Source organism: Passer domesticus, chromosome 14 (genome assembly GCF_036417665.1).
Source record: "Passer domesticus isolate bPasDom1 chromosome 14, bPasDom1.hap1, whole genome shotgun sequence".
Classification (NCBI taxonomy): Eukaryota; Metazoa; Chordata; class Aves; order Passeriformes; family Passeridae; genus Passer; species Passer domesticus.
The window spans coordinates 20,233,042-20,257,844 of NC_087487.1; the positions used below are offsets into that span (position 1 = coordinate 20,233,042).

Here is a 24,803-nt window from a genome sequence, read left to right on the forward strand (position 1 = left end):
GGCTTCACTGGTGCCACGGTGGCACTGCTCAGCCCTGCAGCTGCCACCACCACTGCCCCTGCCCGGTGGCACAGCCCAGGTCAGCTCCACTCAGCTCAGCCTAGCCACTGCCTGGGTGTTTTGGCCTGAGCCCTCTCCTGTGACTGGCAAGAAGGCTCAGGCACAGAGGAGTTCCAATGTCATCTGCATGACACTGCTGGGACGATTCCACTCTTACAAGTCAGGGAAAAAGCAGTGTCAGCTGGGAGCTTGCTGCCTCGCCTTCCTGCAGCGCAGCAATGTGGGGTGGCCACGTCCTGGAGCAGCTCCAAGGAAGGGCTTCCTTCCACTACTTCTCCCACCAGCAGCAGCAGCATCCCCTCAGCATCCCCCGGGCAGCCGGGGTCCCCTCCCGCCTGCGCCAGGCCGCTCCGGGCGGTCAGGGCCGGGCGGCTCTGCCTCTGACCGCAAGTGCAAGAGCTCTGTTCGGCAGCGCCGACGGCTGCCCGCCCCCAGCCCCGCCTCGGGAGCAGAGGAAGAGCCGGGGCAGCGCTGCAGTCTGTGCATGCCACGGGGACCTCGCTCCTGGCCGCAGGAAGCCGCCGCGGCCCCAGGCACAGCGGGGCTGCGGGACGCCGCAGAGGAGCTGCCTCTGATGGAGCGCAGCCCCGACAGGCTTCGTGGGAGCCCGGAGCTCCTTTGTGGGGCTCGGTGAGGCTGGGGTGGGCTGTGTCTGCAGCTTGGCCACAGCTGTGGGTCCCAGGTCAGCCAGGCCATTCCTGCACCAGGGCTGCAGGGTGGTGCTAGACACAGGGGCTGCAGCCGGGCCCCAGGCTGTGGTGACGGGACTGAGCCTCGTGCTGTAGGAAAGGGCTGCTAAGTCCCCCGGCTTTTCACACGCGCACACACACCCCCATGCAGCCCGTTTCTGAATTAACTGCCCTCGATGCATGTCCCCATAAGCAGCTGTTTCCCCTCGCTCAGGTGAGGGACATCCCCTGCCTGTCCCCACTGCATCTCTGCCCAGCACTGGCTACTGCCCACAGCCAGGGAAGGGCAGTCCCTGGCCCTGGGGGAAGGTCTGCAGGCAGGGCTCCAGCCCACCCCCGCAGCTGCAGAGCAGTTCTGGCTGCCCCTGAGGCCCACGGCCAGGCCACTGCCCCAGCCGGGGCACCCACGGCATACAGAGCACAGGCAGCGGAGCTGGTTTGCATAGTTCTGAACATTTAATAACTCAGTCTCTCTAGCGTTATATCCACATCCATTAAATTAAAAACAGGCTCAGGAGGCAGCTCCCGGCTGATTAAATTACAAGAAAAAATTACTGTGCACCAAAAAGTCGTTATAGAAAAATAGTCCTGTGGCCCCTGGCCAGTGGCTCCATCCACGGCTGGCGCAGGTGGGAGCCTACACCATGGCCCCGGTGTGCGGCGGCGGACGGCAGAGGGGCGCGTGGCACTGGCCCCCAGCCCACAGGGAAGGGGCAGCGAGGGGAAGGGCTCCAGCGGGGAGCAGAACAGATTGTCACCAAGTGGGGGCAAGGCACGTTGGGGGGCTAGGGCTGCAGGAATGCTGGGCACTGCCCAGCACAGGCAGGACGCAGGCAGAGCTGGGGCAGTGCTGGCACTGGCACTACCTGACAGTCCCAGCCAGCAGCACCTACAGCCCTCCCCGGGGGCAGAACACAAGGGGCCCAAGGCAGGGACTGTGCGAGGGGTCCCTGCCCAGGCTGTGGGCTGTGCCGTGGGCACAGGGTCAGGCGGTGCCCAGCCTGATGCTCCCCGGTGCCAGGGCTCCTACCCGCTGCAGGCAGCGGCGGTGGGATGAGCAGGCAGTGGACAGCAGCAGCTGAGGCCTGGCCATTATTGCTGTCGAAGGGCACGGATGGAAGCAGACAGGCCCAGGGGAGGTGGCAGGGAGCTGAGACAAAATGAACTGAGCCTGGGATGCAGCTCCGCACGGGCTGAGGGTGGGAGGGGCAGGGGGATGCTGTGACACAGGCTGGGCTCAGCCCTGGGGGCAGAGCCACCCCTGCCCCAGCCAGCCCATACTTGAGCCATGGCAACCCAGGGATTTCACACGCTGCCCACGCTGGAGAACTCACAAGACCCCAAGCAGCAGCCGTGTACTCAGCGTGGGAGACACTGCTGCCAGTGCAGGCCAGGAAGTGTCGGGCCCCACTGCCACCAAACACCCTGGCATGGGGCACAAGATGGACACAGGGTCAGGAGAGATGGTGCAAGACTGGGACAGTGCTGTGCTGGGGATGGTGCCTGCAGGACCACGCCTGGCCACCCAGACTAGGGCTGAGGGATGGTGCCAGTGGGTGGGAGCCCCGGGCTGCTGCAGTGCAGGAAGGGGACAGGGGCAGAGTCCAGGGCCCCTCAGCCTCACCTGCCCCAGGCCTGCGGTGCTGGGCAGGGAGGAGGGAGGGGCAGGAGGGCTCATCAAAGGGCACTTTGGTCTCTGATGAAGGCAGTCCTCTCGCTGTGGGCCTCATAATCCTCACCGTCCGACTCAGAGGGACCCTCCTCCTGCCAGATGTCGGAGGGGAGCCCCTTGTAGGAGATGATCCCGCTGTCCAGGGCATACACCTTCACACCCCGCAGGCTGAAGCCTGAGCGTGCTTGCAGCACCAAGAAGATGGTGACAAAGATGATGACAATGAGGATGCAGCTGAGGCTGGCGATGAGGACAGGCAAGTTGACAGGAGGGGGGGCCTCAGCTGGTCCTTCGCCATCTGCCAGGGCAGGGGACGCACGGCTGCTCTGTGTCTGGTGGGAGCAGGAGAAGTCCAGGCTGCTGAAGTGGGAGTGCGCAGGACAGGTGAGGCACTGGTTGGGGCCGGGTCCCGCACAGGTGGCACAGGAGGGGTGGCAGGGCAGGCAGAGGTGGGGTGCAATGGGCTCCACGCTGTTCTCCAGGTTGTAGTGCGTGCTCTGGACGCCGGGTGCGAAGCCAGGAGGGCAGTGCTTCAGGCAGCTCTTCTGGTGCAGGTAATACCCCTCCTCGCAGACTGTGGGACAGGCAGGGTCAGCACGGGCTGGGGGCTGCCTGCGCCCACATTCCCTCCCTGCTGTCCCCATACTCACCCACGCAGGTCTGGCTGGGGGTCAGGGTCTTGCAGCCACTGCTCTCCAGCTGGTTGGAGAGGCTGGGGGAGTCGGTGGCCGTCCCATACAGCACAAGCGTGAACTTGGTAAGCGTGCCTGCAACAATGCAGGGTGAGGACCACAGAGGTGCCACAAGACCACTCATGCCCATGACAGACTCAGGGAGGGGGCTCACACTGGTCCCCCATCCTGGCTGCCAGGGCACAGCAGGATTGTGCCCACCACCTGGGGGAGTGACCCTTGTGGGGCCATGTCCCTGCACTGGACTCCCAAGGGGCAGGGGGTCAGGTGAGCTGGCATGGGGTCTCCTTCTGCCTGGACTCCCGCTGCCCCAGAGGGGCTGCAGCACCATCCCACATGCCCAATCCAGCCTCTCCCCAGCCACATCACCCACAACATCCAAGATGTTACTGGCCCCTCGGTCAGGAGCAAGGGGGGAAAGCTGGGCGACTACACAGCTCACATCCCAGACCTGGAGGGAGGCAGTGGATGGGGAAGCACACCCCTACCATAGTTCTTGGCATCACTGGTGTTCTCAATCTCCAGCACCCACTCCCCGGAGGGGTCCTCATCCCACGAGTGCGTTGTCATGAAGGCCCAGTCATTGAAGCCATCGGCCGAGAAGTCGTGGGGCCTGAGCAACAGAGGCAAGATGTGGCTGTCAACACAGCCCAAACTCACCAGTGCCAGCCTAGGCCAGGGGCCAGTCTGGGGCACGCCGGAGCCCAGCACCTACCGGGCAGCCAGGAGCGTGGAGCGGGTGCCCATGGGGCTGACCAGGTGGATGGCCAGGTCCCCCCTGCGGTTGTAGGACAGCGTCAGCCTGGCCTGCGCGTGCTCCAGCCGGCTGATGTAGTTGGCTTTCCCCAGGCAGGCATCCACTTTCCGCCGTACCTCGAGACGCTTCCCAATGTCCCTGCCGAGGACAGGCAAGTGTGAGGCCAGTCCCAGACCAGGGGGACATACCACAGTCCCCATTCCTTGCCGTGGGGCTCTGCGGCTGTCCTGGGGACTGGGCACCAGGACAGCTAGAGTGGGAATCAAATCCGCAGTGGGTCAGAGTGCCACCACCACTGTACCATTCCCAGATGGGTGCAGGCAGGAGAAGGGGTGCCCCAGCTATTGGGCATGAGGGGAGGGAACTGCGCTGCCCGGTGCTGCCTCCCCAGGCGCCACTGCACACAAGCCCTGAATAGGCCCTTTATTCACACACCACAGGCCAGCTACACCCTGCACGGCCCAGCCAGGGACGGGATGGGCAGAGCCATCCCCATCCTGCTGCTGGCGTGTGGCTGCTCCCCCCACGATGCCGGCCCTGGTGCCAGCACAGGATGTGCCTGCTGTATCCACACAGGGCTGGCTCCCCAGGGGGGTGAGGGCAGGGCCCAGCACTAGCTCCCTTCATGCACAGGAACATGATTCCCCCACCCAGGAGCCCCTAGGGAGTGCCCTGGCCACAGACAAGACTGCACATGCTGCATCGTGGCAGCAGCAGCCAAGCAGGAGTCAAAGGAGCTTCTGTCTACCCCCTGAAAAGCCCCTCTGTCCAGGATGACTCGTGCTGGCTGCACCCCAACCGCAGCGCCCCAGGCTGCCCACATGGACTGGCCCAGCCCCACAGCGGGGAGGCTCATCAGTGGCGTCAGAGCTGGGTGGCTGGAGGTGCCTTCCCCAGGCTCTTGCAGGAGGATGCTCCAAGGGTCTCAGCAGCACTTCAGTCCCCCAGATTCTCCCCACTCCCTGCTTTGGGCCCAGAGGCTCTCAAGCTCCCATGCAGAACAGATGCAGAGTGATCCTCTCCTGGGCTCACCAGCCCATACCTGGGCTCTGCAAGGATGTCAATGACACACTTCCTCTGAGGTCCCACCGTAGTCCAGTTCTTGGCCAGGCTCACCATGGCCCCAGCATCCAGCAGGCCATAGCCATACGAGTGGCTGACTGTGGACAAAGAGGGGGTCAGCATTGCTCCTGGGGGTACCCAGTGAGGGATGTCTGCCTGGCCATGCTGCATGCTCACTGGGCCCTCCTGTCTCCATCCCACAGGGCTGCCAGGCACTCTGCCCCAGCACCCCAAGGGCAGTGGTACATGTGGGAGTGGGAGACCCAGTCCCACCCAGCCCCAGTACCTTTGCGGCCAACGCCATTGGTGACCCAGTCATTGGCATTCAGGTGAGCTGGCTTCGAGGTCTGCACCACCAGGTGCTGCATGTCCCGCCAGGTCAGGTTCTTGCTACAGGGAGACATGGAGCTCGGGTCAGTGCTAGCTCCTGCTGGCCCCAGGCAGGTCCAGGTGCCACTGCTGCATGGGGCTGCCACAGCCACCCCTGTCCATGCCTTACTTGGCTTCCAGGGCGAGGGCGATGATGCCGGCGGCCAGGGGTGCTGAGGCCGACGTGCCGGTGTGCAGCTCAGTGCACTTCTGCCTCAGGTCAGTCGTCACCTGCGAGGAGGAGTGCCAGGGCAGGAAATGCTGCAGGCACATCCCACCCCCGAGCCCCCGGCCTGCGGACAGCAGCAGCCCCCACTCACAATCTGCTTCTCATTCTGGTTGCCGCTGCTGTAGGTGGTGGCGAGGGTGGAGGAGCAGGCCTCGCTGTACCAGGGCACGTTGCCGTACTGGGTGGTGCTGCTGATGGACAGCGTGTAGATGCTGTTGGTGTAACCGTCACAGTTGCAGCTGTCATGCTCGCGGCCCCCATTCCCAGATGCCCAGACGAAGATGGAGCCCAGCCCGCCTCGGCCCTAGCAACAGAGGCAGGGTGAGGGCAAGCACCAACACTGGCACACACAGGAAACCCCAGGCTGGAGCTGGGGACAAGTGGGCAGCGCCAGCCTGAGTCGAACAGACAGAGCAGATGCAGCTGGGACATGGGGACAGCATGACACCCCAGTCACAGCCCACCAACCTGGGCACCCTCACCACCACATGTCTATGGAGGGTGCCCAGCACCTTGGCAGAGACTCCAGGGCTGTCCCAGTGGGTAACACACCAGGCAGCAGGAGGCCCAGACAATGTGATGCTTCCAGGAGCCCAAGTCTTTTTCTGCTCAGAAGTCCCCTGGCCTGACTCTGTCTGCATGGGATTGCAGTGCCTGGCAGAGCTGCGGGAGCCCACAATGCAGTCCTGGCCACATCTCAGCACCAAATGTGACAGAGTCAGCATGCACCACATGCATCCCTCTGTAAGGAATCCTGGGCAGAACCTGACACAGCTCCCCAGGCAGGCAACACTGCCAGCACAAAGGGACAGTGGGGGACGATGGGTGGAGGAAGTTAGGGTGAGCAGCTGGCACAAAACCAGAAAAGTCTCAGGAGAGGGCTTGGGAGAGCAGAGAGAGAGCATCCCACACAGAAGCCCTCACAGCGGTGAGATAACACCACATGGGAGGAGTCCTGACTCAGAGCCATCACACAGGAAGAACAAGAAAAACTAAGAGAGCCTGATCCTACAGATGGGCTGGATGATGGCTCATCCAGGGAGTGCCAGGGTAACAACCAGGGCAGGCAGAGGGAAAGGAGACCTGAGGGGAGGAATAAGGCCAGTGCTCCCCCAGCAAACCCTCCTCCTCACCTGGCTGACCCCACGGAAGAAAGCCTCCTCTGCCAGCCGGGCCGGGCCATCCACAGTCTTGCCGTCATCCTCAGGGCCCCAGCTGGCACTGTAGATGTGGATGTGGTTGGGGTTGAGGCCCAGGGAATGGGCCTCCACAGCATCGGTCACCTCCCCATCCAGCATGCGCACACCTAGGGCCAGAGAGCAAACGTCACAGGCTGGGGCAGAGCGGCCACGGTGCTGCTGGGGAGAACCCTCCAAGCCCTGCTGACCCCTGTGCCACGGGCTGTCACAGGGCTGCTGCAGCCAGCAGTGCCAGGGTCCCCAGCAGGGCATTACCCACCTCCGATCCTGGCGTTGTATGCCACGCCAACACCACAGATCCCGTTGTTTGCCACAGCAGCCACTTCCCCAGCACAGCGCGTGCCATGTCTGCAACCAAAGTAGACAAAGCATGCTCATATAGGGCGCAAGGAGCACAGGGGTCAGTACCAGCTGCAGCCCCAGCAACGCCCACCCGGGCTGCCTCCTGTCCCCTTGAACCAGGCAGCCAGTGAAGGCTCCTCCATCTGCCCTCCTGCTCCAGAGCCAGGGCACTGAACAGCCCACACTGGCTCTGGGCAGAAAAAGGATGCTGCTCACATCAAAAAGGGAGCTGAAGGGTTCCCCATGGGGCAGAAGTACGCCACCAGCCTCACAGCTTCCAGCGGTCCTTGTGGGGTGGCACTGCACCAATCCCTGGCACCCTTAGGCTCTGTATCTCACCCCTCCCTCCTGCCTCACCTGTTGTCATTCATCTGCGTGTAGCGGGGCTGCGGGTCTGGGTCCTGGTCATTGACATCAAAACTTGCCCCTGGGTCCTGGAAGACAAATTGGACACTTGGAGACCAAGCCCCACTGCCCTTACTCCATGCCTGGACACCATGGCATGAGGCTGAGCAGGTGGGCAGGCTCCAGTCCCTTCTCCATGTCCCATCATGGTGGGCACCAGCCCTGTACCTCACAGCTCTGGGGTTGCCCTGCATGGACACAGCCGCCCAGACCAGCCCCATGGCACTCCACCCCGCACCATCACCCAAACTCACATAGTTGGCCTCCAGGTCAGGGTGGTTCTTCTCAATGCCGTCATCCAGGATGGACACCACTATGCCCTTGCCCGTGTATCCCTGTTCCCAGGCCTGACGCACGTTCAGGTCCCGCTGGTTTGTGTTGTACTGCCAAGAGAAGCCTTGGCACTAGGAGATGCACCCAGCCACAGCCACTGTGATGGGTGTGTTCCCAAACCCCACCCAGCCCTCACCCTGCTCTTCTGTGGGTTGTAACAAGGAACCCCAGGGACCTGGGCACAGGGTTGGACACAACTAGCTGACAAGGGCTGCTCTGAAAGCAAGACTGAGCCCCAGCCTGTGCTTGAGTCCCACAGACAAGGCACCCTTTGCAGAGATCAGGCTTGTGCCCAAGCTTCAGGAAGCATGCAGAGGCAAGGACCAATTCCTGGGCTAGGCAAAAGGCTATACCTCCTAGTCCAGCCCTGGACCCCCCCCCGGCCCCCAGCACTCCAGCCAGGAGCCACAGCTCTGTGAGCAGAGCCTCCTCCCTGGGGTGTTCCCATAACACAGCACTGGGTGGCTGCCCCAGGCTTTCCCCATTCTCCTCCTCCTCCCTCCTGCCAGCCTAGCAGCAGCTGCTGCCTGACAGCAGTTCCCAGGCTGCCACATCTGTGTCCCCAAACTCGCAGCCACAATCAGGAGCACAGGCCCCTTTCTCACCCGACACTCACCAGGTACCACTGCTGTGGGAACTTAGGGTCCGTGGGCTCCATGAAAACGTCTCGCTTGGTCCTGCGCTTTGCCACCTGCTGCTCCAGCCACTGCACCTGAGGGCAGAGAAGGTGTGGGGTGCCCTGCTGACCCCTCATGCCATGAGTTCCTCATGACCCCAGCCCTCAGCCCGCCTGGAGGGGCTCTCCCCGGGAAACTCAGAGTCAGCTCTGGCCTGGCAGAGTATTGGACCTGTCAGAGCTACTGCCACCCCCAGTCTGCCCCTCCAGGCTCCCCTCCTGGCCGTGCCCTGCTAAGGCTGTGCTCCAGTGGAGCGGGACAGTCAGAGTGCCAAGCTCTGCTGAGACACAGGCTGCCAAGAGCTGCCACGCCACACCACACGCCTTCCAGGGCCTGGGCTGAAGCCAGAGGATGGGGAAAACAGCAGCCCCCACACACACCACTGCTCTGGGATGTGTTTATTGCCCCGCACACCCTGTCCTGCGTACAAGTGCACAGAGCTCTCCTGGGGACAGAGGCTCTCCTGGGATTGCAACAACCCACAGGCCAATGACGCTGGCTCCACCAACCCCCTGCCCTTGCCAGACACGCGGTGGGCTCCCACCCGCCTCCGCCAAGGAGTGGTTAAGGCAGCTCAGCCCTGTCTTGTGCCCAGCTCACGTGCCTTTGTGAAGGGCCCGTGACCAAGCAGGCCCTCCTCACTCGTACCTGCGGCTCCCTGGCCAGGCGGCTGTGCCAGGGCTGGTGGGGTGACAGGGAACGCTTCACCACGCCGTGGTGACGGAAGTGGTAATAGTCACCAAAGATCTGCAACACAGAAACGCGGCTCGTGGCATGCACGGGACAGCCTGGTCTCCCCAATTCTCTACACCCCACGTGCAATCCTGAGCTCCAGGGCTGCCATGCACAGGCTGGGCCCCCAGCTCAGAGTGGCTGGTATTATGTCCAATACTCTGGGCGGGACCTCCTGTGAGAAGCTGTGGCAGCTGGGAAGACCCTGGAGCAGCAGAAATGCAGCTGCTGTGCACCTCACCCTCCTACAGGTCCCCACACGGCAGCAAGCCTAATATTGCCCAAAAAAACTGCTGCCCTAGCAGGAAGGTCCCAGGCAAGCAGGGGCAGAAAAGGACAGGCCTTTTAGAGTCAGCCTGTGAGAGACACCAGACTCAGGACACTGCTTCTCTCCCAGTGCCACCCAGCTCCTCCTGGAGAAGGTCCCAGTGGTTCCAGGCCCCACACTCCAGGTGGTCCTAGCCAGAGCAGGGTCTGCACCAGCCTCTGCACAGGCTGCTGGCTTCTCCCCAGGTGCCCCACTGGAACACCCACCCAGTGCCAGCCTCGACCTGAGGCACAGCCAGTTTCAGTGGGGCAGAGGAGGGGGCATGCAGGCATCCAGCCCCAGCGGGGTCCAGCTCCCACTGCCAAGCAGCCGTGCTGTCCTCACCCCAGCTCCACTCCCACGAGGGGACAGTGGGACTGCGACTCCAGCACAGCCCAGCTAGGGCAGGACAGGAATCCAGGCCAGCTGGTGGGGCCAGGAGGCCATTCTGCTGCCCAGATGGTTATTTTTAAACGCCAAACCCTCTCCAGTGCTGTCATTTCCGCATCCCCTCTCGCATATCCTGGGGCTGACAGACACAGTGGCCCCACCCTGGCCGCCCAGCCCAGCAGCCTGCCCTAACTGGGGAGAAGGGGACAAGCATGGACCCAGCCCCTTGTGAGTCACAAAGCCCAGGCAGAGGCCACAGGCAGGACCCAGCTGCTCAGGCTGTGCCAGAGCTGGGCTGCAAGGGCTGCAGGAATATGGGGACATCTTACCCTCCTCCATCTCAGGTTGTCCCAAAACAGTCTGTTTGGGGCTAACAAACCTCCCCAGCTTATTAGAGCTCTGCAGATGCGCTGCCAATTTGGGCAGACTGGGCCGAGCACAGTGCACCCAGCTGAGCACCCTCAGGCCCAGGGCAGCAGTTGGCTCTCCCAGGTACACACTTCCTCCCAAACCCTGGACCTGTTCCTCTGGCACACCGTGTTCCCCAGGATGCCTGTCAATTCAGAGCCCTTGAGGAGGTGTCAAGGTACAAAGCCTCTGCACAGAGCTGGTGGGGGAATGCAAGCTGCAGGCTGGTTGCCCTCCCTCACCATCCCTCACCCCCTCCGGGGGAATGGACAGAGCCCAGATTGTTCCTGCACACAGATCACAGCTCTGACTGGTCATCCACCTGGATTAGGTCTGCACTGACACTGTGGTGGCAGCCAGGAGCCAGCCAGCCCACACACTTCCACCGTAATCTCCACTGTCCCTGTCCTCAGCAAGGACAAAGCCACCCCCCAGCACCACGTGTCCCTGGTGCCAGTTCAGTGCTGCTGCCCGACCCCTGGCCACAGCTCACAGCCACCCCAGGCAGCCCCAGGGCTAGAAGGCTGCCTGTTAGTCTGACCATGGCCCCGGGAGTGCAGCAACATGCTGGACCTGCAGCCCAGTGGTGTGGGAGACAGGACCACCCCTCCCACAGCCCAGGGATGGCACCATCAGTGTCCTTCCCCAGTGACCCCAGACCCAGCAGTGGGGAGCAATGCCTGTGCCCCCTTCCCTGCACAATCCCAGCAGTGCAAACCCCTACACACCCACCTCACTGCCACATGCAGCCCCCACCTCTGACCCACGACCCTCCACTGTCCTCCCTCAAGCCCTCCCAAGGCCACTGGAGCCAGTCATGGGCCCTCTGCCCGAGGTGCCACTGGCTCCCATTCCACAGGCAGCAGCACAGCCACAGGTATGCCAGGAAGCACAGCTCTGGGGACAGTGACCCCAGGCTGAGGCCAGGATCCTCTCAGATAAGGACACTGGGGCCCTCTTACTGGGGCACCGCCACATGCACCCAGTCCCCCCACTCCCAGCCTGGCTGCATATCCTGTCCCAATGGCACACACCCCCAGGAGCAGCAATCCAGAAACCTGCAAGGGAAAGCCAGGCTCTTTCCAGCCGTGCTCTTCCCACTGGACCGTCACGACCCGTCTGCAAAGCCCTGGGCAGCTCAACCTCGTCCCGCAACGCAGACAGTGGGACAGGCTCCAGAACGGGAGAAAACATGCCCAGACCAGAAGCCCTGCCACAGCCTGGGCTGCTGCACATGTGGGGCTCTGCTTGCAAGGGCAGGCTCACTGCTGCGAGGGGATGGGGAAGAGGTGCCAGCCTCCAGGCGCAGAACCACAGTGCAGGGAGAAGACAAGGGCAGAGCTGGCACAGAGCCTCCTTAGTGGCTCTGTGGCTCACAGGGATGGAACTCATGACAGGCCTGGGCTCTCAACTGAAGTGCAAGGCCCTGCACTGTGGAGATGAAATCACAGAACCAGTGCCCCTTGGCCCTGGCAGCCAGGCCTGGGACCAGGCAGCACAGCATGATGAGGAGCACTGCCAGGAGCAGGCTGATGGTACCTCAGCCCCATCCCCACTCCAAGGGGTCCATCAGAGATCCAGGCTGGTGGGAAATGCCACTCTCCCAGTCCCCTATGCATGGCGGCTGCCTTGGCCTGACAAGTTCTTTCCCCCGAGATCTGCTCTGAGCCACTTCCACACTGACAGCAGCTGCCTAAGGCAATGCCACTGCCCACCCAGCATGGACACCCTCACTGAGGCCCAGCCACAACCCCCACAGCTCACTCCTATGACACAAGTCCCAGAGGGCCCTGAGCACCCAGTGCCCATGCAGGGCTCCTTTTGGGTCCCGCAGGCTCCTGCAGCAGGCACCTTCCCACTGCTCCAGCAGCTGCTCACAGCGAGGTCCTGACACCACAGCCACCAGTTGTGCAATTTCCTCTGGGATTTCAGCCTGCACTTCCTTCCCGGAGAAACAGCTCACTCCCAGCACAGCCACGCACACTGCCTGGTCCCTGGCTGACAGCAGGGAAAGCTGAGAGCTGGGGGGACCTGCTGACACACCTTCTGTCAAGGACAGTTTAGGAGTAAGAATACACAGCTGCTATCAGACCCCTCTGGGGATAGCTCAGAGGCGCTGCTGCTGTCCCGCTGAACCAAGGCCATGCTGCACTGGGCAGCTTGCTGTGGGGAACAACAGTGGAATCTGGAAGCCTTCCCTCCCATCATCACACAGCACTTCCAGTGCAGCTCCTCATTCTAGGGCTCTTCCTCCTTCCCCATGCAGCAGTGTGCCACACTGTGTCACCAGGCGGTCCCAGTGGCAGGAGGAAACCCTGGCTCCATACAGGTAATTGCCACCATCGAGTCAAGGCAGCAGATGCTGGAAGGCCACAGCAAACAGGCACAAACACAGTGCCCCTGCTGCCAAAAAGAGCAGGCCCCAAGCCAGCTCTGGGACTAAGCACAGCGCCTGCCCAGACCATGTCAGAGAACACTAGTTCAGTGAGAAGAGGGAAGCAGGAGACTTACCGGGCCTAGGTTGACGAATCCATGCTTCCTGGCCAGCCTGTCAGCCTCCTGGGGTCCTGCAGGGACGAGCACAGCCCAGGTGTTGGTGTAAATATGCTGGGCCAGCACCTCCTGGTCCAGGAGAGTGAGGGCAACCACCAGAGTCCAGAGCAACAGCAGCGAGCAGGGCCTCAGATCCATCAGAGTATCGGGGTTCCTCGAGCTGGGGAGCAGGAGGGTCCCAGGAGCAGGAGGGTCCTGGGAGGAGCAGGTCCAGCAGCCTCCCAGCGTCAGCACTCCGAGGCACACCAGCCTCTGTGCCCTACTGGTCCCAGCTCAGCCCAAGCCCACATGGGGCCAAGCCCACAGAAGCACAGGAACAGACCATCCAGGACAGAAGCACGATCTGCAGAGACAGGACAGAGGTCATGCCAGGGCACCTTGCCTCAGACCTCGGGAGGGCAGGCTGCACCACGCTGAGACGTGGGTCAGCCACTGGGCAAGGGGGCCTGGCACACTGACAGCGAGGAGCCGCCTGGCTTGGCCGTGTGCCCACATGTCTGCTCCTGCGTGGAGATGCTGTTTACCTTGCCTATTACACAATGTTTGCTTATAAACACAGGGAATTAACCAGGAGGAGAGGAGGGCACCAAAGGAGGGGAGAGGCAAGGCAAGAGAGACTGCTGTGCCTCCTGCTGCCACCACCCCTGCTCCAGCTGGGATGGGACTAGCTGGGTACAGAGCTGGGAGCAACTGAGATGGGAGGCCTGCCTCTCCAGTCCCAAGGGGAGACCAAAGGAGATGTCCCCAGGTGCTGTGTCAGAAATCCCAGCAAAACGAGACACTGGAAGGAGAAAAGTCAAGGGGAGCTCCTGATCTCTAGCAAACCCACAGGCTCTCATCTCCACAGCCATTGACCAGGCAGTGCCCGGCAGCCATGGCAAGCACTGCACTGCCTGTCACCAGCAGCAGCTCAGCTCTGCCCTTCCTCTGGAGCACAACATGCTGACACCGGTGTGACTCATCCCTGCAACCTGGTGGAACCAGGACCAGGAAAAGGGGCACACCGTCACCTCCAGCACGAACCTAGGGACGCCCAGGAACAGCTCACACTTTGTGGGACGGCAAACGCAGGAACTTGTAGGGAAAGAGCAGGGAATGACCCACCCAGTGTAAGGGAGCCCACAACATGATGGTGCCAGGGTGAGCTCCACACCCGGAGCTCCAGAGGGACCCTGGAATATCTGGTCACGCTTCAGAGACAGCTGGAAAGGTGAGAGCTGGCAGTGCCCAGAGGAGCCACATCCCCCTCAGTCCAGAAGTGGCCACGGCGAGCTGGCAGCCTGTGGCACTGCCAGAGGAGAGCTCCGAGCAGCCGGCGGAGACCCGCCACAGGCTACGGCACAGACACTGTGAACTGGCACAGTGACCACACCTCGGCCAGCCCCGGGCCGGATCTCCCCAGCTAAGCACCCAGAGCCGTGAGCACTCGCCGGACCCCGGGTGCCAGAATGCCAAGGCCCTCAGCACAGTACGGCACAAGGGAAAACTATGTGCCACGGTCCACCAGCGTACGAGCCAATACCTGGCCCCACGGCCGGGCTACTTCCCCAGCTCGTTGGTCGCGGCGCCAGCAGCCGTCCCGCCCCGCGGTGCCCGCTGCACGGGGGGACAGTGCGGCCGCCGGGGCAGAGCCCGGGTCCCGCGGCGCCTTCCCGCCGGACCCGAGGCCAGGATCCACCGCGTGCCGGGACGGCCCGGCCGCCGCACCCGGCTCCGCACCGCGGCCCGGCCCGTGCCCAAGGAGCCGGCCCGCACAGGAGCAACCCAGCGGCCCCGGGCTGAGCGGCGGGCCCGGGCCTGCCCGCACGGGGCGGCTCCAGCGGCGGAGCTCCGGACGGCGGCGGCCGGGCTGGGGCTGGGGCGGGACGCGGCCTGGCTCCCCCTCGGTCTCTCCGAGAGCGGCCTCCCGGCCCCCCACTCGCTGCCGGGGACCGCCGGGCCCGCACATCCCCGCCGCCGGCGCCCTAAGCCTGGGGCTGCCCAGCGGCTGCGGCCCCGCCGCTCGCCCCGGCCCCAGCCCCGTCCGGCAGGGCCGCCCCAGCTGTCAAACCGCGGTAGCCGGCGGGTCGAGCCAGCCCAGGCCGATGCCGGTCCCGCGTCCTTACCGCGCGGCCTGCCCGCTCCGCTCCGTCCCGTCGGCAGCCGGGCCCGTCTGTCGGCGGCGCCGCGTCACGCCGCGGGGCGCCCGGAGCGCCCGCCCCGGAGCCGGGCCCGGCCCAGGCAGGGGCGGCCGGGGCGGCCGGCGGGGCCGCTTGTTTACGCCGCGCAGCTGTCAGCGCCGCCCGGCCCCGCCCCGACGGCCGAGCCACCGGCCCCGCGCGGCTCGCTCGGCTCGGCACGGCCCGGCCCGGCCCGGCCGCCGCTCTGCCGGGCGCCGCCGGATGCCGTCACCGCCGCCCGCCCCTCCCGTCCCGCGCTGCATCGCCGGGTCCGGCACGGACCCCCGGCAACCCCTCCGCGCCGCCCGCCAGGGGCACCGCCACTATCGGGGCCGCTCCCCGTCGCCAGTAGCGGGCACGGCCCGGGGCTCTGCACGGCCTCTCCTGCAGCCGAGCACGGGGCTGTCCTTGCCACACCGGGGGTACCCTGTGCCAGCCCGGGCAGAAAAGGCGGATCTGCGCTGTGAGAGCCGCGAAACCCCCATGGGCCCGCGGCAGTGACCGGGGCTGTAAGGGTGCCTGCAGTGAAGAGCACGCAGAAGATGCCCAGTCTCCCACCTGCTGCAGCAAGTGGTGTGCTATGCTGTGACACGGGGCTGGCAGGACGTGAGCCCCGCCAGATTAGCCTGTTCCAGCCCTGGCAGACCCCGAAGTAGAGAGTTTCCCAGCCAGGCTGCGGGAATTGCACTTCCTATTAAGTCCATATTGTGGGGCTGCAACCCCAGGCCGGTGTGCAGCAGCCTGACAGAGAAACTCTGGTAAGGAATAACACAAGGAAAATCTATCAGCCCCGTTTCAAGAGAGAGACTTCCACCAAGGAGAAAAGGTGAGAAGTGAAACACAGCTTCAGTCATTTGTAAAGAACAGCCCGCTGTGGGCACGGGACCATGTCATTAGCAACACAAATGCAACATAAACCAAAGCGACCTGAACCCAAACTGACCTGAATCCTCCACACCTGCGATGAGTCTGGCAGCCCGGGGCAGGAGCAGGTCCTAGTGCTCTTTACAGAGGAAAGGAAGTCACTCAGATACCATGATCGAGATAGTGAAGCATTAGCAATCACACAGGAAACAGTCACCTTGGTAACCGAGATGCTGAGAACAGCCCAGAAAATCTAGCACAGGGCAGGTTGCTGTGCTAAACTGGGTTAGTTCTGCAGGGCAGCACGCTGGCCGCAGGCTGGGCCGACCCTGGCAGCCAGCCCCAAGTGCTGCACCAGAGACCACCAGCCACAGGGGCTGTGGTGCCCCAGGCCCACCTTCGGGGCCACGGTCCTGCCAGCAGGAGAAAGCACCCACCAGACAGGCACCACTCACCCCAGTGTCACTGCAGCATGCTCAGGAGTCGCCTCTGTAGCCCAGGCCTGCCCTTGGGGGCACAGGGAGCCAGCTGTGCCCCTTGGGGTTATATGGAGGATGCATGGACAGGGGCAGGTCCAGAGCTGGAGTCTGGACAGGAGGTGGGAGGGAGGATGGGACACGGGCTGCCTGCCCCACCCATGAACCTTATCTCTGGATGCCTCCTTTGGGCGCTGGCAGCCGTGCCTAGGCAGGTGAGGAGCTGCTGCACAGCCCTGTGACATGCGGTGCTGAGAGGAGCTGACAAAGGGCCCTTGTCACCATGGCTTATCGCGGTGCTGCGGGGCAGGCAGGCAGGAAGCACCGCGCTCTTACGCAAACCACTGGCCTGGGACCCGCGCTGACCCCAGAGCCCTGCCAAAGAAAACGCCTGTGTCGGGAAGCACCTGGCTGCAGGTGGCACAACGCCATGGATGGGGAGCAGACCCTCCGTCCCAGCAGCCCCAGGGCCCAGCTGCAGAAGGAGCAGAGAGGGGCTCCAGCACGGATCTGAGCGGCCACTGTGCCCCACTCGCCTCACAGGGCTGCCGCGCACCCCTCCCTGCCCCCAGCCACGGTGCAGGGAGGGGGTGAAACACACTGCTGCACGTCCGCCAGGATCACAAACCCTCTTCTCAGACCTGGGGACCATGGCTCAGAGGCACCAGTGCAGCCCAGGAGACAGCAGGAGCAGCTGCTCCATGCAGCAGTGCCCAGCAAACTGGCAGCACTACTGCTGGCCAGCCGTACTGTCCTGTCCTGCCAGGATCCCCTGGGGTTCTCACTACAGCCACAGGGGCCAGCCTGCTCTGCCCCCCATGCCAGCAGAGGTGAGCCCACAGTCCCTCTGCTGTGCTGTCCAGCCTTCTCCCCGCACACATCCTCACACTCTCCCAAAGCTAAGGCTGCAGTCCCTTTCCCTGGAGGCTCTCCAGACCATCCCTGCCACACTGGATACTACCAGCAGGCCCTTTGGTGCGCAGGGAGCTGGGACTGCCGTGGCCCAGGCAGGATCTGTGCTCCACAGGGTCCAGCTGGCTCCAGCAGCTCTATTAATCTCTGACTCCCAGACACAACATCTCGCTGTAGCCACATGCAGGGACTCATGCAGGCCCAGCCCAAACACCCTGACCTTGTCCTGCAGTACAGCTGCAGACACAAACAGCAGCTGCTCAAGGTGGGTAAACTATCTGCCTTAGGCTTTGTCAGCAGCAGTCATAATACTGTCAAGGTATCAATCCACAGCCTAGTCCGGCTCTGCCCCTGCTCTGGGCTGCGGGACATGCCCTTCCATCACCTGTCCTGTGACAGCACCCTGTCATCACCTGCTGTACAGGGGCAGGGATGTCCTTACCCAGCCTAAGTCCATAAGGTGCCTGTGGCACTTGGGGCGTTCCACACAAGTGACACGCACAGAACACGCACACACGGGCAGGGAACACCAGGCTGGGAGCCCACCTGCAGCCCAGCAGCAGGAATGCCATGTGCCCATGGGCTTCAGTGGGCTGGGGAGGGGGTGCTCACAAGCATGGACACACAAACCCAGCCCAAAGACCAGCAGGTGTGGCTGGCACAGCACTGAGGGGCAAACTGGCCCATGCTCCAGGCTCACTCATGGAACAGCTGCCAGCCTTCCATGGCCTCACACCATCCCAGGAATGGGGGGCTCAGCCCCATGAAGTGCATCTCATCTGCTGCTGCCCAGCTGCCAACTGCCAAGCACTGCAGGGCCAAGATGTTAGCACCCACTGCACTGGGGAAAGGGAACATGGGGCAAAGCGACTTCACAGTGAAGGGCATCTTCCTGCCATGGCCGACAGCACCTGCAGCCACAGAACTGAGCCAGGCTTGAAGGCATTTCCCTGTTTGCCCAGGTCTTTAGCTTGGCTTCACCTGAATGGAACAGTGTCTGCTTTGTGTGCAGTCCCCAAGCTTCCTCTTAGCTGTGGCCAACTGTTCCTCCAAGCCCTGTTGAAGTTTATTCTTTGCCACGTGGCACAGGACTCACCAGGTAGGAACACTGTGACAACCCTCAACATTAACAACATAAACACAGAGTGGGTGCTCTGGTTGTCACCTGGGTGCAAAGGCCAGAAGCACACCAACAAGCACACAGATCCACTCTTGCTCGTTCCTGGCAGAGGCTGTTGGTGCTGTAGGATTATAAAGGCACCAATGCCTCAGTTGCTCAGGGCATCATTTCTGCCTGCAGCAGAAACCGGTCTGTATGGAGGGCACTGCAGGGACACCCCTCTCTAGAACTAGAGCAGGGAGTGAGTCAGGATGCCAGGTGCAGCCCACCAGCGCTGCAAGGAACTGGGCCCACCTGCCCCCATGCCTGGGGCAGCCTGCAGCACAGCCAGATCGTGGGCATCCAACTGGATCTGCCCAGCCCTGGCATTCCTACAGGCCGAGGAGTCCTGCAGGAGAGAGCCTGCCTCCATGGTGGCCTTGGGACCTCTGCAGCCACTTCTGGGACCAGATTAGGGTGGTACTGCTGCCAAAAATGGCATCTGCTCTCCCCTAGACTGGCTGCAGGAGATGCTGTGAGGGACATATCCCAGCCCAGACCAAGGACACCAAAACAAAAACACCTCCCTGCACTCCCTTACAGATTGTGCTCCACTGCTGATGCACCAATTGGAAAAGCACATGTGCCCTGGCCTTTCCTGGCTGCCAGAGCTGGCCTCACCCCACAGGGCCTCTGCCACACAAGCACGAGAGTACGTGCTCTGCTACTGCCAGCGAACTGTTAAAGCACGGCTCTGCCCCCCTGCTTCCTAAACGTCCCTGCCAGCAAGCAGATTTCATGGAAGATAAGAGAGTTTCCTCTTCCTTTCTTCGTAGAAGCCAGCAGAAGGTAGCAGGCAGAAAGCGGCAGACGTGGCTGTAGTGGCTTGTGACGCAGTTTTACCCAACTTAAGAGAAACGATTATCTTGTGCGGCAGGATGCGCGCGTAGGGACATCCCGCGCCAGCCCCTCGGCCGGCGCCGTGAAACCCCGCGCTCCTCGGAGCCTGAGACATGCTGACACAGGCAGCACCCGGCTGCTTACGGAAAACCCCCAGGGGGCAGCCAGCCTTTCCCCACACACTTTAGCACACCCACGCCATGGGGACCCCCGGGAGCCCCTGCACCTTGCCGTGCAGCTCGGTGGAGGCCGTGCCCCACCGGCGCTGGCCAGGCCGAGGGCTCCCGGAGCTGTGTGTCCTTGCTGCCCGGGCGGCGGGAGCCGGGCAGCAGCGCTGGGGCCGCCTGGAGCCGGCTGGCGGCGGGCAGAGCGGGCAGACTGGGGCCACGGCCGGCTCCGGCTGTCGGGAGCAGGGGCGGACAGCCGGCTCTGCCGCGCTGCAGGGAGCAACTGCGCGGCTTCAGCAGCAGCCGGGGCCCCGCTGTGCCCCTGCGGCCGCGCACGGGCACACACCGGTGCACCAAAGCGAGCCGCAGTTTTCTCGGGCTGTGCGGGGGCAGCTGGGCACGGGGATTTGCCGGACGCAGGTCGTGCCCCCGGCTCGGGGAGCTGCGGTGCCCCTGGGCGCGGTGTGGCAGCAGGGCACGGCACACCGCGCGCAGGGCCGGGCCAGCAGCACAGCCCTGTGGCGGCGCTGCCCGGTGCCCCCGCCGCGGGATGCCCGCTCGGCCGGTGCCTCGCCCTGACGCCCCTTCGGGGGGAAACCCGCATCGTGCGGGAGGGAACGGAACCTCTCCCGGCCCAAGGCGGATGGCGAAACCACCGGGGAACCCCCCCTGCCACCCGGCCGCAGGGCCCGGGAGAAGGGCCCGAGCCCCGGTCCCCTCGGCAGCGACCGCGGGCCGACCGTCACTTCCGGCCCCGGCGCGGTCCCGGTCGCGGCGGAAGCGGCGGAGGTTCCGGTTCCGGGTGAGCGCTCGAGGCGCCGTTGTCAGCGGCTCCGCTCGGTTCGGCTCGGCCCGGCCCGGCCTCCGCCCGCCGCCACCATGTCGGTCCCCAGCGCCCTCATGAAGCAGCCGCCGATCCAGTCCACGGCGGGCGCCGTGCCCGTCCGCAACGAGAAGGGTGAGCTGGGGGCCCGGGGCTCAGCGGGGTGGCCGGAGGGGCGCGGGGCCGGGGCCGAGGCGGCGGGGGCACTGGGCCGAGACCCCCGCTGACGGCCCGGCGCCCGCAGGCGAGCTGTCCATGGAGAAGGTGAAGGTGAAGCGGTACGTGTCGGGCAAGCGGCCCGACTACGCGCCCATGGAGTCCTCGGAGGAGGAGGACGAGGAGTTCCAATTCATCAAGAAAGCGAAGGAGCAAGAGGTCGAGCCCGAGGAACAGGAGGAGGAGCTGGCCAACGACCCCCGGCTCCGGCGCCTGCAGAACCGCATCGCCGAGGACGTGGAGGAGCGGTGAGTGCTGCGGCAGGCAGGAGCTGAGCCCCCTTTGCCTGTCGGGGCCGGGGCGCTGGGACTGTGCTCTGCTGTGCTGCAGGGGGAAACTGCACAGGGCAGGAGCTGGGAACATCGTCCAGGCAGTGCAGGAGTGTTTGTGACTTCTCATATCCACGCTGCACTGTGCCTGGGGCTGCCTTCCAGCCAGGCACAGCCCATGTCCAGCTGTGTTTGTGTGGATGGTATCAAAAACAGGCTCCACAATAGAAATTAGTGCTGCATGCTGATGCTCAGGGTAGCGAGGAAGGATGGTGTCTGGTGAAATGTACTCTGGGCAGCCCATGGCCTCCCAGCTCAGTTGGTGAGGGTGATAAGAGCCTCACCACGCTGCCCGTGTGCTCACGCAGGCTGCGCTCTGCTGCAGCCCGTGATATTTCCATCTCTGTCATCTGCAGAAAAACGCCACTGAGTGCTGTTTGCCTCCTGTGGTTTTGTTTCCACTAACAAGGAGTCTTCTCATTGGGAACTGCATTCTGCCTTGAAGCATGGACAGGGCAGAGCTGCCAGTGCCCAGCCACTGTGGCCCCCTGAGAGAACGTATCAGTTCTGGCAGTGTTTGGCAGTCCCGGTGCTTACTGTGGCCTTGCTAGAAGCCACTTCCCTGCAGCCCCCTCGTGTTCCAAGTGTGTTAACTGGGGTCTCTTGCAGGCTGGCAAGACACCGCAAAATCGTGGAACCTGAAGTGGTTGGGGAAAGCGATTCGGAAGTGGAGGGGGGAGAAGCTTGGCGCCTGGAACGGGAGGACACCAGTGAAGAGGAGGAGGAAGAGATCGATGATGAGGTGTGTTTGCAAAGCCAGATAATGGGCCTAGGAAAGCTGGAAGGGCACAGGCTGGAACTGCCCTTTGCATGGACATGTGGGCTGTGTGATGTGTGTGGACAAGTGTCACACCTGGCCATGACTTAACTGGTGGGTTACCATCCCCTGGCATGGAACAGGACACTGGGGGAGGCCTCGCCCTGTACAGAGAGACAGGTGCATCTTCTCAAAGCCAACACTCCAGACATGACATGTGTTTCACAGGAGAGAGAGAAGAGGTAGCAGGGCTGGCCTCTGACTGCTCTGTGCTTGTCCCCATTAGGAGATCGAGCGTCGGCGTGGGATGATGCGTCAGCGAGCACAGGAGAGGAAAACTGAGGAGATGGAAGTGATGGAATTGGAAGATGAGGGTCGGTCTGGAGAAGAGTCTGAGTCAGAATCCGAGTATGAGGAGTACACGGACAGCGAAGATGAAATGGAGCCACGTCTCAAACCGGTCTTTATTCGCAAGTAGGTGATGGGAGTGCATGGGCTGGCCCTGGATCGTGGTAGTCAGAAGCTGGGGCCCAAGGAGACCTTGCTGCCATGGTCTCTTCTCACTGTGAGGAAGCCATTCACCTCCTTGGGGTGGGGTGGGATGGGATGGTCGCAGCCTGGCAGGGCACAGCTAGGGAGCAAGGAGCAATCTCTGCTCCCACTGCCCCATATCAGTTGCATTGGGTTGCTGTGGCGTCAGGCTGTGGAGTCTGACCAGAGCTCTTGGGCAAGGGCCATACGGTGGCAAAAGGACATGGTAGTCCCCAGAAAGGGGAGAGCCCCGGGACTTGACCTGTCCTTGGAGAGGGCAAAGGCTGAAAGCAGCTGCCGTGTGGGAGCCAGCGAGAGGCTGAGTGACTGCACTGGCTCATGGGAGGGCTGAAGGCTGTCATGGCCCTGCTTTCAGGAAGGACCGGATCACAGTCCAGGAGAGAGAAGCAGAAGCTCTGAAGCAGAAGGAGCTGGAGCAGGAGGCAAAGAGGATGGCAGAGGAGAGGCGCAAGTACACGCTTAAGGTGCGGAGGGGTGGGCTGGGGGCCGGAGGGGGCAGTCACTGCAGCAAGCTTAGCTTGGACCTCACTGCAGATTGTAGAAGAGGAAGCAAAGAAGGAGCTGGAGGAGAACAAACGCTCGCTGGCAGCACTGGATGCACTCGATACAGACGATGAGAACGACGAGGAGGAGTACGAGGCCTGGAAAGTCCGTGAGCTGAAGCGTATCAAACGAGACCGTGAAGAACGAGAAGCGTAAGTATTGTCAGGTAGACCAGAGGCTGAGAGCCCACAGGCAGTTAAAGCACCTTTTCCTCAGGCTGCCCTTTGGCAGCAGGGTCCCAGCTGGACTGAATGCCCAGAGCCCCTCCTGCCCGCCCTCGGGGTGCCTTTGCTCCCTAGCGGTAAATGTGTAAGCTCTCAGGTGGTGGCTGGTGACAGCCTCTCCCAGGAGATGCTGTGGGAGCACAGGGTCTCAGGAGCTTCTCTCCCACCCAGCATGGAGAAGGAGAAGGCAGAGATCGAGCGTATGCGGAACCTGACAGAGGAGGAGCGCCGCGCTGAGCTCCGGGCCAATGGCAAAGTCATCACCAACAAGGCAGTAAAGGGCAAATACAAATTCCTGCAGAAGTACTACCACCGCGGCGCCTTCTTCATGGTGAGTGTGCTTAGGGCCAGGCCTGGCTGCAGGTGTGAGACTGCAGGGCCCTGTTCCCTGCGGGGAGCCTCCCCTCTCCCACGGTGCCCTGGGGGTGCCCTGGCACAAGAGCCAGCCTTCAGAGGCAGCATGGGGCTGAAGCTGCAGGGCTGTCTCTGTGCTGGTGTTTGGGCTGACAGACCCAGCCAGAACCAAGTCAGCTCAGCATGGGCCACTGGAGAAACAGCCTGGGGAACACTCACATCCCCCACTCCAGCAGGAGTTCATAGGGCTGCAAGTACTGTGGCAGCCCTGGCAGAGCAGCAATATGACCTTCAGGCAGCTTCTCCTAGTGCTGCCAAGACTTGCTGGAACCTTTAAAGGCTGAGCAAGTGTGTCCTCCTGCAGGATGAGGATGAGGAGGTGTACAAGAGAGACTTCAGTGCTCCGACCCTCGAGGATCACTTCAACAAGACCATCCTGCCCAAAGTCATGCAGGTGGGTGTCATGCTGGCAGAGGGTGCCCAGCCCGTATGCCAAGGGGTAGAAGTTCTGGGCAGGGGGGAGGAGCTGGTCCTGCATCCCCCATGAACAGCTGCTCACAAGTTCCTCTGCTCCCCAGGTCAAGAACTTTGGGCGCTCAGGGCGGACGAAGTACACGCACTTGGTGGACCAGGACACCACCTCCTTTGACTCTGCCTGGGGCCAGGAGAGTGCACAGAACACCAAGTTCTTCAAGCAGAAGGCAGCGGGGGTGCGGGATGTCTTTGAGAGACCCTCGGCCAAGAAACGAAAAACGACCTAAGAGCACGGGCTGGAGGGTCTGGTGTGGCTGACGCTGGCAGGAGGGCACTGCTCTGCCAGAGCCTGGGCAGGGCCAGGAGGGACATGTTCCAGGACTCCTGTGGTGGCAAGCCCTTCCCTGCCTGTACCATGCCTGCCCTGATGAGGTGTGCCACTCCCTGTGCTGAGCAGTTCCTTGCCCACGCAGAGTGGAGGATGATGGCCTGTGGTGCTGGCCAGGCTGGTGGCCACACTACATCCCAGCAACGGCCACTGTGGAGCCTTGGCAGTGTCTGGCACATCGCAGCACCAGCCCTGGCTCCAGCACATCCACTTCTGGAAGAATTACAGGACTTTTGCACCTCTCTGGTCTACAACCCCTTGCTTGTACTGTCCCCGGTGTCAGTCTGGGCCCTGTTTTGAGGTGGTCCGTGGTGACTTATCTCCTCACCATGGTCCTGCAGGGCTTGGCTTTTCTACCTGCGTGGGGTGGGAGGGTTTGATTAAATATTCGATTTTCTTACACACTCTGCCCCATTCTTCTTAAGGACAGGGCTGTCCTGTTCTGCACCTTCCTTGAGAGCCACGGTGAGCTGGGGAGCACAGGAGGCACCAGCCTGGGCAGGGCATGCATGGTCAGCTGTCACCACTGCCTCAGGCCTGTGCCTGGGCCTGTCCAGCCTGTGCTGCCCCAGGGACAGAGATTAAAAGAGGGGAGAGGAGCGTGTCTCACTGCTGAGACAGGTCACCTTGTCCTGCTCCAGTCACAGGGGTGGCCAGCTGGCACTGCCACCACAATGCCACATGACTGGG

General features: G+C 62.9%; 2 protein-coding genes across 3 annotated transcripts; one reads left to right on the plus strand and one right to left on the minus strand.

Annotated features, from left to right (window-relative positions):
* Nucleotides 1–1,183: 1,183 nt before the first annotated feature.
* On the minus strand, nt 1,184–16,136 carry FURIN (furin, paired basic amino acid cleaving enzyme). Of its 2 annotated transcripts, none has more exons than XM_064388576.1 (16): nt 15,979–16,136; nt 12,835–13,219; nt 9,135–9,233; nt 8,426–8,521; nt 7,731–7,859; nt 7,429–7,505; nt 6,989–7,077; nt 6,664–6,836; nt 5,622–5,834; nt 5,432–5,532; nt 5,219–5,322; nt 4,913–5,030; nt 3,829–4,008; nt 3,602–3,726; nt 3,072–3,188; nt 1,184–2,995 (listed from the first exon to the last, which is right to left on the minus strand). In XM_064388576.1, the coding sequence occupies exons 2-16, from the start codon at nt 13,012–13,014 to the stop codon at nt 2,427–2,429; spliced, it is 2,370 nt and encodes a 789-aa protein (XP_064244646.1). In that variant the 5' UTR covers nt 13,015–13,219; nt 15,979–16,136; the 3' UTR covers nt 1,184–2,426. The 2 variants fall into 2 exon arrangements, with proteins under 2 accessions (XP_064244646.1, XP_064244645.1); XM_064388575.1 differs by lacking the exon at nt 15,979–16,136 and adding an exon at nt 14,982–15,244.
* Nucleotides 16,137–20,247: 4,111 nt separating this feature from the next.
* Nucleotides 20,248–24,515, plus strand: MFAP1 (microfibril associated protein 1). Its single transcript, XM_064388577.1, has 9 exons — nt 20,248–20,411; nt 20,521–20,740; nt 21,431–21,563; nt 21,865–22,052; nt 22,486–22,594; nt 22,665–22,825; nt 23,069–23,228; nt 23,616–23,705; nt 23,830–24,515. Exons 1-9 carry the CDS (start codon nt 20,333–20,335, stop codon nt 24,010–24,012), a joined length of 1,323 nt encoding a protein of 440 aa, XP_064244647.1. The 5' UTR covers nt 20,248–20,332; the 3' UTR covers nt 24,013–24,515.
* The last annotated feature ends 288 nt before the right edge of the window (nt 24,516–24,803 follow it).

What these genes read in the sequence shown, in the direction of transcription:
- FURIN (XM_064388576.1), bottom strand. Translation starts at nt 13,014, where the DNA reads ATGGATCTGAGGCCCTGCTCGCTGCTGTTGCTCTGGACTCTGGTGGTT. An exon ending in GATTCGTCAACCTAGGCCCG is followed by an intron (nt 9,234 to 12,834) that starts GTAAGTCTCCTG and finishes TCTGTGTTGCAG; the next exon opens with ATCTTTGGTGACTATTACCA. An exon ending in CAATGGCGTTGGCCGCAAAG is followed by an intron (nt 5,031 to 5,218) that starts GTACTGGGGCTG and finishes CTTTGTCCACAG; the next exon opens with TCAGCCACTCGTATGGCTAT.
- MFAP1 (XM_064388577.1), top strand. Translation starts at nt 20,333, where the DNA reads ATGTCGGTCCCCAGCGCCCTCATGAAGCAGCCGCCGATCCAGTCCACG. An exon ending in AAACCGGTCTTTATTCGCAA is followed by an intron (nt 22,053 to 22,485) that starts GTAGGTGATGGG and finishes CCCTGCTTTCAG; the next exon opens with GAAGGACCGGATCACAGTCC. An exon ending in GACCGTGAAGAACGAGAAGC is followed by an intron (nt 22,826 to 23,068) that starts GTAAGTATTGTC and finishes TCTCCCACCCAG; the next exon opens with CATGGAGAAGGAGAAGGCAG.